The sequence below is a fragment of the Colossoma macropomum genome, unplaced genomic scaffold (genome assembly GCF_904425465.1).
Source record: "Colossoma macropomum unplaced genomic scaffold, Colossoma_macropomum, whole genome shotgun sequence".
Taxonomy (NCBI): domain Eukaryota; kingdom Metazoa; phylum Chordata; class Actinopteri; order Characiformes; family Serrasalmidae; genus Colossoma; species Colossoma macropomum.
The window spans coordinates 41142430-41156917 of NW_023494788.1; the positions used below are offsets into that span (position 1 = coordinate 41142430).

The 14488-nt window shown below is 42.1% G+C and overlaps 1 protein-coding gene across 1 annotated transcript in view; it reads right to left on the reverse strand.

Moving 5' to 3' along the window:
- The window catches only part of thoc2 (THO complex 2), a 104404-nt gene that overhangs the window by 57354 nt on the left and 32562 nt on the right, over positions 1 to 14488 (reverse strand). Inside the window, exons 14-16 of the mRNA XM_036569369.1 lie at positions 13201 to 13331; positions 11714 to 11815; positions 119 to 203 (exon numbers count right to left, since the gene is read on the reverse strand). Of these exons, the coding sequence (XP_036425262.1) occupies positions 119 to 203; positions 11714 to 11815; positions 13201 to 13331 (318 nt within the window). The remainder of the gene's footprint in view (positions 1 to 118; positions 204 to 11713; positions 11816 to 13200; positions 13332 to 14488) is intronic.

Consider the following 14488-nt stretch of genomic DNA (forward strand, 5'->3'; position numbering starts at 1 on the left):
TTTTAATCTTGGGAGCAATGAAAATTGATGGCACGTTGCAGATAATAAAGGGGCCCAGTAAAAGCCTGTCATTAGTCTAGCCGACCATTATGGCCGTCACGAGTGATAAAACACTCACATAATCAAAGAGAATGGTGGGGTTACTGTGGCTCAGCTTGCCAATCTGCCTCCCTGAGGGCTTCACGTTCTCCTTGGTCAGTCGCCTAGAGAATAAAAGAAAGGAGAAGAAGAAAAAAAAAGGGGAGAGAACAAGAAAAAGTTTAGAGAGAAGTTTAACATCACATTCACAGCTTCTTGTTACATTTGAATGCTTCTCCAACTGACATTAAGATCTAAATAGGAATTCTTCACACTGATTTGAATTCTCACAAACAGCTCATTGATGATGGGGGAGAACTGCAGTGAGCTCCAGGAAGCCATCAACACTTGCAGTACAATGACAGCTCTAATGAACGTGTGCCGCGAGAGAGGACGGCTGTGGCCGCGTCCGATGAGTCGCCACTGCCCACTGGAGCACACCTCCATGCTGATTCATCAGTGCACGTGCAGGTTTAGACTCAGCGGAGGGTGGCAGGTAGAAAGAGACAGCTACTCGGTTCATAACGACAGACTATAATTGCGGAGAGCGTGTGCGTTCCCCTTAAGGCCAGCAGGCTTGCTGTGAATAGAGTGTCATCAGTTTTAATGAGGGAACCCTGAGCTCTATTCGAAATTCAGAGGGAGAAGAAGAAAAACAGAGAAAAGAAGAAGAGAGAGAGCAAAAGAGAAAGAACGAGAAAAAGACAGGAAGTCAGCTGAAGAGCACCAGAGAGAGCGAGAGGCAGAGAATGTGTAGGGGGAAAGCAAGCGAGCAATATGAGAGACAGAGACTTGAGCACAACCACACACAGTAGTTGTCCGTGAGTGTTCCTTAAACCGCACTGTGGAGGCTAATTGCTTTGGTTAACCTTCAGAGCCCAATGAGCAAATGACTCCTCCTGCCTCAGAGTCAGTAATAAGGCAGGATTTATATGGTTTTGTCTCTCCTGACACAGATTATGATATGTTAGCCCCCTTTTACCCTGTTCTTCAGTGGTCAGGACCCCCATGGACCCTCACAATGAGTTTTTAAACACTGTGTCCACTCACTGTCCACGCTATTAGACACTCCTACCTTGTCAGTCCACCTTGTAGATGTCTGAGTCTGAGACAATGGCTCATCTGCTGCTGCACAGTTTGTGTTGGTCATCCTCTAGTTCTTCATCAGTGGTCACAGGACGCTGCCCACAGGACGCTGTTGGCTGGATATTTTTGAGTGGTGGACTATTCTCAGTCCAGCAGTGACACTGAGGTGTTTAAAAACTCCAGCAGCACTGCTGTGTCTGATCCACTCAGACCAGCGCAACACACACAAACACACCACCACCACATCAGTGTTACTGCAGTGCTGAGAATGATCCACCACCCAAATAGTACCTGCTCTGTGAGGGTCCATGGGGGTCCTGACCACTGAAGAACAGGGTAAAAGGGGGCTAACAAAGTATCAGAGAAACAGATGGACTACAGTCTGTAACTGTAGAACTACAAAGTGCACCTATATAGTAAGTGGAGGTGGGTCATAATGATATGCCTGATCGGTGTATATAAACACATCTATTGTCAGGAATTTTGATAATTAAGCATTTTTAAAAAGAGCCACACTAGACAACCACTCCAAACTCAGTCACAATGTCTTAATTCATTTTTTTTAATCAGACTAATCTGCGATGTCCTCACTACCACCTTACCTCAAAATCTCCTAAAGATCTAAATATTTGATGAAACTGATGTGTAACAGTATGAACTAGCTGGTGTGAAGCACAACAGAATTAGAAAAGCTCTCAGGCACAAGGCTTTTATTCTGAAATGCCGTGTCACGTTTTGTTAAGAAGAAGTCTTTTATTTTGAGATGTTGCAGCACTTTGTGGAGAAACATGCCACATTTTACACTTACAAAGAAACACTTCTTTCCTCTCCCAAAACAAAGACGTTTGCATGTTGTGATCATTCATAATTCCTGCACGCAGAGCATTTAGTTTCATTACTAAAACCACAAGGGAGAATTTGATGTGTATTGCACTTTGGAATGATGCTCTTCCCTTTTAGAGGGACTGTGCCTGTGACCGAAATGGACCCCTATCTGCGTGTTGAGCACCACTGAGTAGTAAAACAGATCTGCAGAGTGATTTTGAGGGCAATACAATCTCCCACAATCACTTGTAATTTCTAGTGAGCACTATAGATCACTACAGCGGCTGAATGTACACCAACATGTACTGCAAGTCTCTTGTTACTAAGCAACAGACAGAGGAACAGTGCATTAACAGTGGCCACTGAGCCACTGAACACAGAACTTAGACTCTCACAGCTCTCTGGAGAAACACTGCAAAAAAACAGCATCTCTGTACGGATAAACACAAAATCCCTAATACTGCTCATCACGAAGCAAAAACACTGACCGCTAGGAATTAAACATGCAGCCAGGTCAAGTTTACCTTATTCTCATCCCGTTTTAGAACTTTATGCCCATTTCCACAACTACAAGTAAGAAAAATAAAGAAGTCAATCAGCCCTTTTTCACATTTCCACATTTTTTTCTGCTGGAAATTCTCGTTGCAGGTGACGCCGCTACCGCTAAAGCAATAACAGCAGCAACAACGATGAGTGGAGCGTGTAGAGCTCACTGACGTATTAGAGCTTGAAGCGAAAACAGCCTCATCTCAGTTTCAGTGGTCAGTCAGCTGACGATGAGCAGAGGAAAACGAGTTTGTGCAGTTAATAAAGGAATAAACTGTCATTCGGAGTAAAAGAACCCCTGTGTCTTTATTTCAGCGCTGCTGACTAACAAGTTAACGTTGCACTGAGTGCAGTTTGTGCTTTAAAGTTGCTGCTGCAGCCGCTTTCAGAGGAACAGTTTTCATTTTCTCCCTCAAAAATAACCAGTATCTGAGAGAGCGAGTGCTCAGCGGAGAGTAGATGTTCGTTTACTGGTGCCGGAGGTTCCGCCTTAAATGGTGCCTGAGCTGCCAGAATGTAACTGCTGCACCATTTAAGGTGGAACGGGAAAATTTGAACGAGAAGCTACTACAGCCTCGCGACTTTTTAGTATGTCATGTTTTCTCGTTTCAGATTAACCGTATCAGGAAACCAGCTGAGTGATTATAAATGCAATGACAGCGGCGCCACGGACCCTGATGACCCGGTGCGCCCCCTGCTGGGATGTGCACGTTTAGCTTTTTGCCGCTTTAATTAGTTTGTTAGCGACCTGTTTTAATATCTCCAGCTAACACGGCTAATCTAGTATTTTAGTTATAGTTATGTTCACCTCCATCGATTCATCACTCTGTAGACGTTGGCTGGTGTTACTGTACTCTGATAGCTGTGAAGGAGTTTTTTGAATCATTTATATCCTTTATTTAGTAGGAACCCCTGCATTGTTGTGTGTTTGGTTCTCCAACAGTTCTGGACTCATCCTCCAATTCCAATCTTGGCAGCTATGACAGAGATAAAGTGACGCACCTTTCTGTGGTGGCTGAAGTGATACGAACGCCTGTATTTCTGAGGTTAATAACTGTTAGCCCACTTCAGTTTCTTATGAAAAGGGCCTATTCATGTTGGTTTGTTTCAGCGATTACTGAGTACTGATGAAGGCCGATGATCAGGAAGTGTCCGTAATTGTTTATTATTGATGTATTTTCACCGTTATTTAGTAAACTAAACTGTCCTCCTTTATGTAGCACAATACTACACATACTACAACTCACATTTCTTGTCTAAGAAACAATACTGACAGCAGATGGGTCAAGTCTGGCCACTACCCAGTCCATTTAATGAGGTATGTATTAGTGAGATTACTTGAAATTTGAAATTTGCTTGAAATATTTCAGGTGAAGGCTGAACATCTCACTATATCAGCAATATACAGAGATTAGCACAGTATGGAAAGTTTGAAGCACACTGTTTCAGATTTTTCCTATCCATGCTCTAATTACGGCTATAGTCACTAAACAGTAACCGGCACTATGCCATTTTTAATTCAGCACTTTGGGTGATCATGGGCCGGTTCGGGTTAGTTTCGGACAGAAATGTGTTGTAATCAGATCAGCTTTAGACTCAAAACATGATGATGGGGTTCGAGTCAGGTTTGGACAGAATTCTGTCTGGCTAGGGTCAGGTTCAGACTGAAAACGAGACGCAGCGTGCTGGACTGGGACAGAAAGCGTATTCAGGTTTGGACCAAAATTTCAGGCCCAATTAAAGCTCTAATCACTATGAATAACGCTAGTCCATTTCTAACAGGCAGGGAGAGGAACAGGCTTTGTGAACACACACACACACACACACAGAATCACACAAGTCCTGTCAAACAGCAGTGTGGGTTTTATAAAACATATGGCCTGTGTCTGCAGACAGATACGGATCTTGGTTGAACAAAACCAAAAACCTAAAGAGAGCAGAGTACATCAGGATTCAGCTGCCGTTCACCGAGAAGCCTCATGAAAATCTAATGGGAAATTTTCTAAGGTTGTGTGTGAGTGTGAGTGTGGGGTCCCTGCCTCTCAGTAATCCTAAAGAATCAAGAGCAGTCCTTCATTTCTGCTTCAGTGCTCTGCGAGATCCTCTGCGGCAACACTGCAGCCTCCCGCACTCCGTCACCTGAATACTCTCTCTCACAAATACACTGAAGTGGCCCTCTCTCATTCCATCCCTCTCTGCATACTTGTAGGTTACTAATGTACGTCTAGCTCTGATGGCATAAATGATGCATCTCTTTGTAAATTCCCATACAAAGCCCTATTTGCAACAGCACGATGGAGAAAATGAACAAGTGTGGCAACTGAACATCAGCAAAGACAGAAGTAGCAGTAACTTCACACAAATTTGATTCCTAAACCAGGACCAAATACAGCAAAAGTGAACATTGTTCTCTGCCTTTTGCTCAGTGGTCTATAAACTTGGAAGCCTTCAAAAACGACTGGATTAAAAATAGTATATAAAAACTATGTGGGAAGAAAGAACAGGCAGACTTTTCTGTGACCGTTATTTTGCTGTAAGAATGACCGGTTGAAGGGTCTAAAATTTGCAAGCTGAATGCCAACTAATCATTGACAACTCATCAAGGAAATACATTTTAATCTATGATATTTTAAACTGAATAATCTGGTTCAAGTTCTAAGGCTCACATGTCAAACACAAGGCCCATAGAATATGACAAGGGTCCAATTCTACATTTTTCCTTCTCTTTTATAAATATAACATACTGTCCTGTATTGTGCCTCATTCAGAAAGCAGCCCAGGCTGAAACACTCTTTATAACTTCAGTTTGAATGGGCGGGGCTAAACTACTGTTGGCTGACTAGTAGTGCTGGGTGATATGACCTCAAATCAATATCACGATTAATTGAATATTTTACCTCAATTACGATAAATGAACAATTATTTTGTTTGTCTTTTGTTTGTTTTTTTGCCCTCATAGTTCACCGACAAGGTCTGTACTGTAAATACGTTCTGCAAATCGTCTCAACAGCCAGATCGGAATTCACGTGAATTTTACGTCAATCTAACTCGACATTCGTCATGATTTCGCGCTGCTGAGACTCAAACATTTAGGCTGATGTTTCTGTACAAAAAGTATGAGAGACTCATCCAGAACCCTCTGTGTTTGAAGAGATTTTGAAAGAAATGTCCAAACGCAGCCGCAGGAGAACGAGGCTGCAGCATCAAAGAACAGTTAGAAGTCTGAAAGCAAATTTTAAAGAATCCGAAGACGCGAACCAAAGAACTGACCGCGCCCTTTTTACGGCGAGCTGGACACATTCTGGGTGATGAGCCCAGCTGTCAGTCAGTGCAGCTTCATGATGGCTTCTGTGATGCTGGTAAAGATGAAGCTGATCCTGCGGGAGCGACTGGCGTTCGTTGGCGGTCGTGATTGTTTACCTCTGGATGAGCCGTGAAGCAGCGTGACGCTCTGTTCTTCTGCACATGTGGGTCAGTTTGGGAGCTGATCTGTTCAGACTGATGTCTCATACAGATCATGTTCAATAGATATTGTGAACAGCCAAACAAAAAAAAAAAATCAGATTTGATGAGAAAATCAGATTTGGGCCACTTTTACCTGCTGTGGCCTTCTACCTGAACGAAGCCTTGGCTTCCATGTCGCAGACCGGACGTGGCGGAGTCACATGACTACAGGGGTGGTGGTAAGTTCTTAAGGGGACAGTACATGAACACACAGAGTCGGGAAAGGATTAACAGAATTTTTAAAAAATCATAACCGACATGGGCAAGATTACGTCGGCAAGAGGTTCCGAATGTTGGTTTCGATTACTTTTCGATTAATTGTCCAGCCCTAACGTGGCCTATAACACCATTTGGACCAGTTTGACAGAGGAGCCACCAGAGTCATCACAAGGGAACTCTGAATGATGGCAGTAAAAGAGTGAAATGAAAGAAGACAGAACTACTAGATTAGTATGTTAATTAAATAATACTGGTAACACATCTTCAGAGACCTCACAGGATAGCTGCAGTAGCACTCTCTACTACTGCAGTACAACAGGCAGTGCTTACTGACTGCAAGGTACTGATCACCACAGGAACAGCTGATCAGATTCCTAAAAGCCTTAATTATGTCTATAAGGGCAGAGCACTTTCTGGCACTGCTGCTGCTTCAGAGAGGGAAAGCAGTCGGGGACGGAAAGCCATTAACGTGGGGAAAAGCACATTAGTGATGGATTAGCCACTGTGGGATAAATACAGGGATAAGTCTTGTGCTCATTGGAAAAATGCATACAAAATGACTTAAATCCTTCTCAAGGTGCACAAACTATTAGTTTGCAATTAAATATTTAATTTGAAGGAACACAAAGAACGCAGAAAAATGCGTGGAATTAAAAAAAATAAATAAAATGAACCCTGTGGAAATCTCTTGGCACTGAAACAGGTTATAATCTCAACACGCAACAACCTTACTGAACTGTTAATGACCAGTATGAACTCTGACGATAAACACCAAATATAATCTTTTATACAACAGTTAGTTCCGGCCACGCAAGCTGATTGGTTGAGAAGCGTTCTAACCGTGCTGTTATTTCACCATAACATCAGGGATTTTTCACAAACACTGAGACGCCGTTGCTAAGCAACGACTTTGACAGCTGTAGGAGACGCTCAAGACATTTGAACGTTTTTACTTCTTACTTTGCCACAAACAGAAAACGGACACTTTTAAGATCACATTTGACCGACAGCCGATTTAGTCAGACTCTGAAGATGAGACGACACTAAATTCCCAAACTGTCGTCACCACTGAGCAGCTTTTCAGTCGGCAGCTGAGACAGAAGAACAGCTAAACAACCTGGAATCAGCCAGAAATGAACCCAACACCATTCGCCAAACGTGTAGTCTGATCTTCAGAGTCTGATCAAATCAGACTGAGCCATAAAACTGCTGCAATATCAAGTTCAGCTCAGTTTTGTCAGTTTTTGCCAGATCAGTATTAACGTTGTTTTGTTCCAGCCAGTCTGTAAAGCATCTTACAGCCCATTTAGTTTGGCGAATGGTGTTGGGTTCATTTCTGGCTGATTCCAGGTTGTTCAGCTGTTCTTCTGTCTCAGCTGCCGACTGAAAAGCTGCTCAGTGGTGATGACAGTTTGGGAATTTAGTGTGAGGAGCTGGAGAACGAACTGCCGGCTGAGCAGCGAGCAGAGTTCGTTACTCTGACGTAGCAACAAGCTGCTCGTTAAGGAACTATAATTTGGTGAAGGAACTGCGAACATTAAAACATATTAAACGCCGCGTTCACAGCCCAGTTTATTAATTTATTACTGTATTTATTTAACTGTTGTATAAAAGCAACAGAACACTCAAGGTCATGTGTTATCGCCAATAACATCACGGCTGTAATGATCTACGACCAAATCGCAGCCGTGATGTTATTTCGCGATAACACACTCCCTCTCGGGTTCTACTGCTTAAATAACATCCTCTGGTAAAGCAACAGAAGGGGCAACAGCAGGCCACACAGGAGCTGAGTAACCTCTATGAGGAGTATTTCTCAGACCAATGCAGGACTGTCAGGATAAGTAATAGACCTCCCTCATGTCCCTCTCAACCGACATTACAGCTATCAGGGCCAGTGGGAACGATGAATAAAGAAGACCACAGAGATACGGCTCCTCGAAAGAGTGACAGAAACAAGCCCATCTTTCAGCAACTATGTCAGGAGCTTTGGGTCGCCTTTATGAGCATCGCTGACGTGTACAAAAGTTGCAGGCTTTTAAACCTCATCAGATTTTTTTTTAGAGTCTGTCATCACTTCTTACCCTGAGGCCGGTGGCCCACCGAAGGCCATCTCAGACCCTCCAAGGGACTTCTTGGGCCTTGCTCACTTGCTCAGCCATTCAGTCTGACTGCTACACTTTCTGTTGTCTCAACAGCTCATTCCCCAATTAGACTATGTACCAATTAGCAGTGTAGCCAAATCCATCCAAGGTCTTTCAGTGGGAAATGGGTTAACTGTCTACCTGACGATCAACAAAGGAGGTCGACTTCTTATAGTTATCATAGGTAACAAAAAAATAGGGGTGTAAATGCGACAATCTGAAGGCGTCAGCTGAACCGCATAGATTTTGGAATGTTAAAATGCACTTATTATTTGGCCAAAAAATTAAGTTCAGACTTTTATTTTTTAATGTAAAAAATAAAATGACAAAAAGCTTTGTTTTTTTTTATATGTCTGTATTACACTACTGGAAATTTCACAAAGCACTGAATGTAAAGATGGTATATTATTATCAAGGTTTACAGGTATGACTGTGTGTGTGTGTGTGTGTGTGTGTGTGTGTGTGTGTGTGTGTGATGGTAGGAATGCTTGTTTTATTTTATTTTATTTTCTACATGTTTGTCGGACACTGTGCACTGTGAGCTCCTGTAACTAAAACCAGATTCCTTGTATTTGTAAGCAAACCTGGCCAATAAAGCTCAATTCTGATCCTGATCTGCATTAACGTGTATCAGTGTTTGGCCGATATCAGCAGAAAATTCTGGAACGGGACATGAAAAAAACGGTATCATGCCGTCTCTGATTGATTCCTTTCTTCAAAAGCTGTAATCAAATCATTTTTTTTTTATCAGATCAAGTACATATTTTAGTACTCCAATACCATACTGAGTAACGTACTTAAAACTAAGTTGTTGATGTAAATGAGTGCAATATACCTTAAAAATTAGATCAATAAAAACTATCTGCTTTTTAAATGAAGCACATTAGCTACCTATGCTACAGTAGTTACCTTGAATCAAGCATGTTTTGCTTCACATCAAAAAAAGTCTTTATGTACAGCTGTATGTAAAGTACATTTAATAGTTTTGCTCCTCACGTCTCTTTCAACAACAGTCTCTGTAGCACAGCGACAGCACAAATCACATTGAAGTTTCCAACTGACACGCTTCGTCAAACGCAGCCCTTACAGAACAGCCGTCTATGGACATTATCAATAAAGCTGTTTCTTTCCAAATAACACACTGCGCACCCGAGCACTGAGCAGAAATACTGAGAACCTGAGCTACAGAAACCCAGCTAACCACACTGTGCACTAAAACATACATGGTAGGAAATACAGTCTCTCTACAGCCTATTTTGCATACACTGTTAGAAACAAAGATACTGTGCAAGGTACAAACAATGTAAAAGCACCCTTAAAAGGTACAACTGTGGTCATTGGTGTCACATGGTACCAGCTGGTGTCGGACACTGAGTAAATGGAGGAGAAAATTCAGCAGCACAACAATTAGCAGCAAGCAGAGGAATTCATCAGTTTATCAATTTATATTTATTATATATATATATATATATATATATATATATATATATATATATATATATATATATATATATATATATATGTATGGAAGAACTTCCATTTCATCCAATGTGAAAACTACCAGTGTTCTTTGGATTTAATAATAATAAGAGGCACATCGTTCACTGAGGAGAAAAGAGCCTTTGTAAGGCGACAAGTCCTCATCATCCAGTGTAGCGGACTTGTCATCTTACACAAGGTCTTTTCTCCTCAGTAGACGATGTGCCAATATGATCAGTTAACCTAAATAACAATAATCTTCCTTCTCAATCACGTCCTTGGCAACCCAATCAGGAGTGACAAAGGATAATATACACACTTGCTGAAAAATATGAGCATTAAAACAAACGCAGTGTTTCACTGAATTGTAAGTCTTATTGCAGAGTTTCAATAAACCGTTTGTGTTAAAATACTGGCACCTCAAATGGCTAACCGAGTACCAGTGCACATGGCGCGTGCGTGGCTGCCACAAAACGGACGGAAAACCTATTACCAGAAATTAATTTTTAAAAATGGCAAACATCATCTACAGCACCTTCATTAAAATGTCTGATAGGCACACTAAGCCTAGTTGATCAGCCCATCGCATCCTCTGAAAAGTTAAGCCACTAAAGCCAAGATAGACAAAACAGTTCAAAGCTGTCTACACTCCACAAATACAGCTCTCTTTGGGCCGTTCTGACAGGCTGGGCTAACCCTGACATTGCGCTTTCTTCACTCTCCCCCTAAATCTGTTCCGACAGTCCCCGGCGGGCAACGGCCTAAACTCTGCTCTCCTTTACCTCAATCACCTGGACGCACGTCTCTCCATCTCCAGCCACCAATTATCCGCCCAAATATCATAATTTATTCAAGCCACTTGAAAAGACAGAGACGCCTGATGCAGCAATTCTACAAGGCTTCTGGTTCATTAAGAGAGCTCATCAAAAATGCACAGGAGACAGGCGTAAGGCCACACACACACACACACACACACACACACACACACACACACACACACACAAAAAGAGCAAGGTAAACACTTCTCAAGGAAGTGCTGCATTAAGGTGGCACTAAGAGCTGACATTTTGAGTTGCCTTCCAATAACACAAGGCTGAAAAGCAACATGTCATCTACAAGGTTTGCTCGCTGTATGGCGGGGGTGTCAAACTCAACCAGTGAAAGAGCCATATTAAAAAAGCTCATCAAATCTGTGGGCCAGAGAAAAAAAAAATATATTTAATTTTAATTAATGCTGTGCTATAACCTGAACTGGCCACTGTTTACTTCAAATATGCAAAAACTTCATCAGTAAAATACAGACACTTGTAGCAGACCTTGAAATATTACATGGACTCTTGAAATATTTAAAGTTTAAATGTCTCCAGGTGCTCAGTCTTTCAAAACCTACCTATTTGCTTAAACTAGACAACTGGCATCCTTTCTTTGGCTCAGTGTCTGAGCTGCTGAGCTGAGGTTAAGTGCTTATGTTGGTTGGACTGCAGCTGAAATGCATTTTGGTGATATGACTGATGTGGAATTGCACAAAATTGTGCAGAACTGAGGTGTAACCTCTGTCCCATAGACTGCTGTTGGGGTAGGAGAGTTGGAGCACTTTACGTGGCAGTGCATGCTGGAGACTGTAGTGCAGAACATCGTGAATATGTAATATTAATAGAAAATTAAAATACTCTTGCAGGCCGGATAGGATTGTGTGGTGGGCCTGATCTTGGCCGCTGGCCTTGTGTTTGACACATGGGCTCTACGGTCACTTAAAGCTCGCAGTTTTTAGTCAAGGGTCGCCTAATAGTGTCCTTTAAGAGTGTAAATTATACAATGGGAAGTGAACTTACTTCATGATGTATTTGGCCCTGTCCACAGTCTGGGCCTTCACCTTCACCAGTAACGGGTGGTTGCTATATGTCTCATTTTTCCACTGCCCATAGAGTCGATACCTGAGGACCAACAGAACATGGACACATTTGTAAGGAGGCGAGAAGACCTTTTCAAACTGCTGTGACTCACTTTTTACAGAGAATTAATTACTCAGCATATTATAGGTAGATATCACATTACTCAGCATGCTCACAAATTCAACTCACTGTGTGGGAATCTAAGGCCCAATCCCATTTCTTATTTTCACCCCTAACCCTTGTTTTCAAGTGTTGCCCCTTGGAACTGAGCTACAGGGTAGTGGTTGAAATTTTCCCTCTGAAATGGGACCCTCAAATAAAAAGAGCATCACTTCATTAACAGCTACCAGCGCTGCTCTGTAGGCGACCCTGCCAGTCTGCAGTGACAGCAGAGGAGGGTAAAGTTCAGCTCCTCACTGCTGGGCTTTAGTTACATTTAGGGCATCATATGATCTTCAAAGAGGGGGGCAATTATTTATTATCACCACCCCTAATTCTTCAGTGATATGAAGCTGAAGTCAGATATCCGCCAGCTTCTTGTTCGAATTTTCCCGTTCCACCTTAAATGGAGCAGCAGTTACATTCTGGCGCTGCAGACGTCAGAACTGCTGGACTATTTAAGGTGGGACGGGAAATTTAGTTAGCTAGCTACTGAGACATTAGCATGCTATTAGTGATTTATGCTTGTTATGAAGAAAAGGACCAAAATACACTGAAACGACACTAAACTAAGCTAATACAGTGGTTGTTGCATTTTTTAAACAGAGAATTCTCACATTTGGTCTCTTCGCCGCCACCTTGCTGGTTTTTCTTTATTCTAACACTCTGTTTGGAGACTCTGAAAAACCTCAGTTCGGAGGCTTCGCCCTACCCATCTTTCTCAACAAGAATCAGGACACCCTACCCCGAGATGAGAAAGCGCAAAACAGATGGCTAAGAGCTAAGTGGTAGGGGCAAGGGGTGAAATGGGATTGAGCCTAAGTGTCTTGCATGAAGCTTGCACGAAAAATATTAATAAAGGAACTGGCAGTAAATGAGACCCAACACTGGGGACCATTACTGTGGTACTGTTTAGGTGAGCTATATTAACTGCATTCGGTCATCTCACGCAACTGCTTTGTATAAAACTAAAGGTACCAACATGTTTAATATCATATATGCTGCTCTTATTAGGAGGCTGTGAGACAACGTGGATACGGTAATCTTTCTAATTTGTTCAAAATAATGATAGAATATTAAATCATGAGCCCAGCACCACGAATCTGAGCACAAGCTGAGCATATCGTTACGCCATTATTAACAGCTGTTAAAGTTTTACTAAATACCACACAAAAGCAGCAAACCAAACCAAAGTAGCATCTATATTTATCTAGCTATTCCATGGAGGAGATATGATGCAGGTCAAGCACCATCTGCATTGGCAGTACCTGTACTGGTAGGGGAAGAGCTTGAAGAAACCCCAGAGCTCCTCAGACATGCAGGCGTTGCACTCCATAAGCGTGAGGGAGGGCAGCAGCACCTGATCGGCAATACTGAGAAAACAGCTGAGCAAGGAGTCCTAAGAGACAAAATGCACACAAAAAAAAAAACAAAAAACAAAAAAGAGAGATTAGGAAAAAACAAAGAGGGAAAGATACAGCAACAGAAAGATGATGAAAGCTAGTAATGATCATCCCACCAAGGGAGCTTAATATATAAATCTGCTCATTGTGCCTTCATACTTCACGGCTTTCGAAGAGAGTCAGCTTTACTTGCAGCTGTACATAAACTGCATGGAAAAAAGCAACACTGGGTTTTTTTATTCAGAATGCTAAGTTTTTATTTAGAGAAGACTTTATGGATGCACTTTCAGCAAAAACAGGATCATGGTTGAATGGCGATGTATTGTTTTCACAAATAACCTTTACGCACTGTGTATTTTTATAATAGCCAAAATATGCACTGTGGCTTTTATGTTTCCAGTATCAACAGATACTACTCTGAAGATATCTATCTCACACAGTCATGCGCTTCCCGCAAGTGCAGACAAAAACAAGAGCAATAATATCACAGACTCTTTAAACCAGCACATACAGATACTGTCTGATCATAGTGTGTTAAACTGTTAGAACGCAAGAGCTGTAATCACTTTCCCCCATGTAAATAAATCACTAGCTACGTTTACATGCAGCATAATAATCCGTTAATAATCCACAGCTCCATCGGAATAGAATACGTCCATGTATACACCTTAACTGGAACAGAATAGTCCAAAGGAGGCCATTCGGAATACAGTTTCTATCCGACTGATCGAGGTGGGTAATCCTGTAAATAATCCGTTAAATAGAAGAATAATATCCGTGTAAACGCCTGTATCTGATTACATTCCCTATCGGAAAGTTTAAGTCCGTTCTGATCATGTTTGTCGCGTCATAGTGAGAGTTTATACCGTTCAACATGGCGGAGCAGAAACTGGTCTGCAGAGGAGACGAAGTTTATGCTCTGGTCTTTAAAAGACGGCGGTGGGACGGACGTCCAGCTTATGTGTCTCAGAACACGACGTCTTCCTCTCGGCCTTCTTTAATAAGGACATGTGAAGGACGTTTTCCTGAGTCTGACATCATTTTAAAGCAGTTAAAAACACAAGCGCTGCTCACTGCTGCTCATCTCACTCTGACTGGACTCACGTGATGCTGGTTGTCATGGTAACGTCTACACTAAGTGGTTCTCTATGCA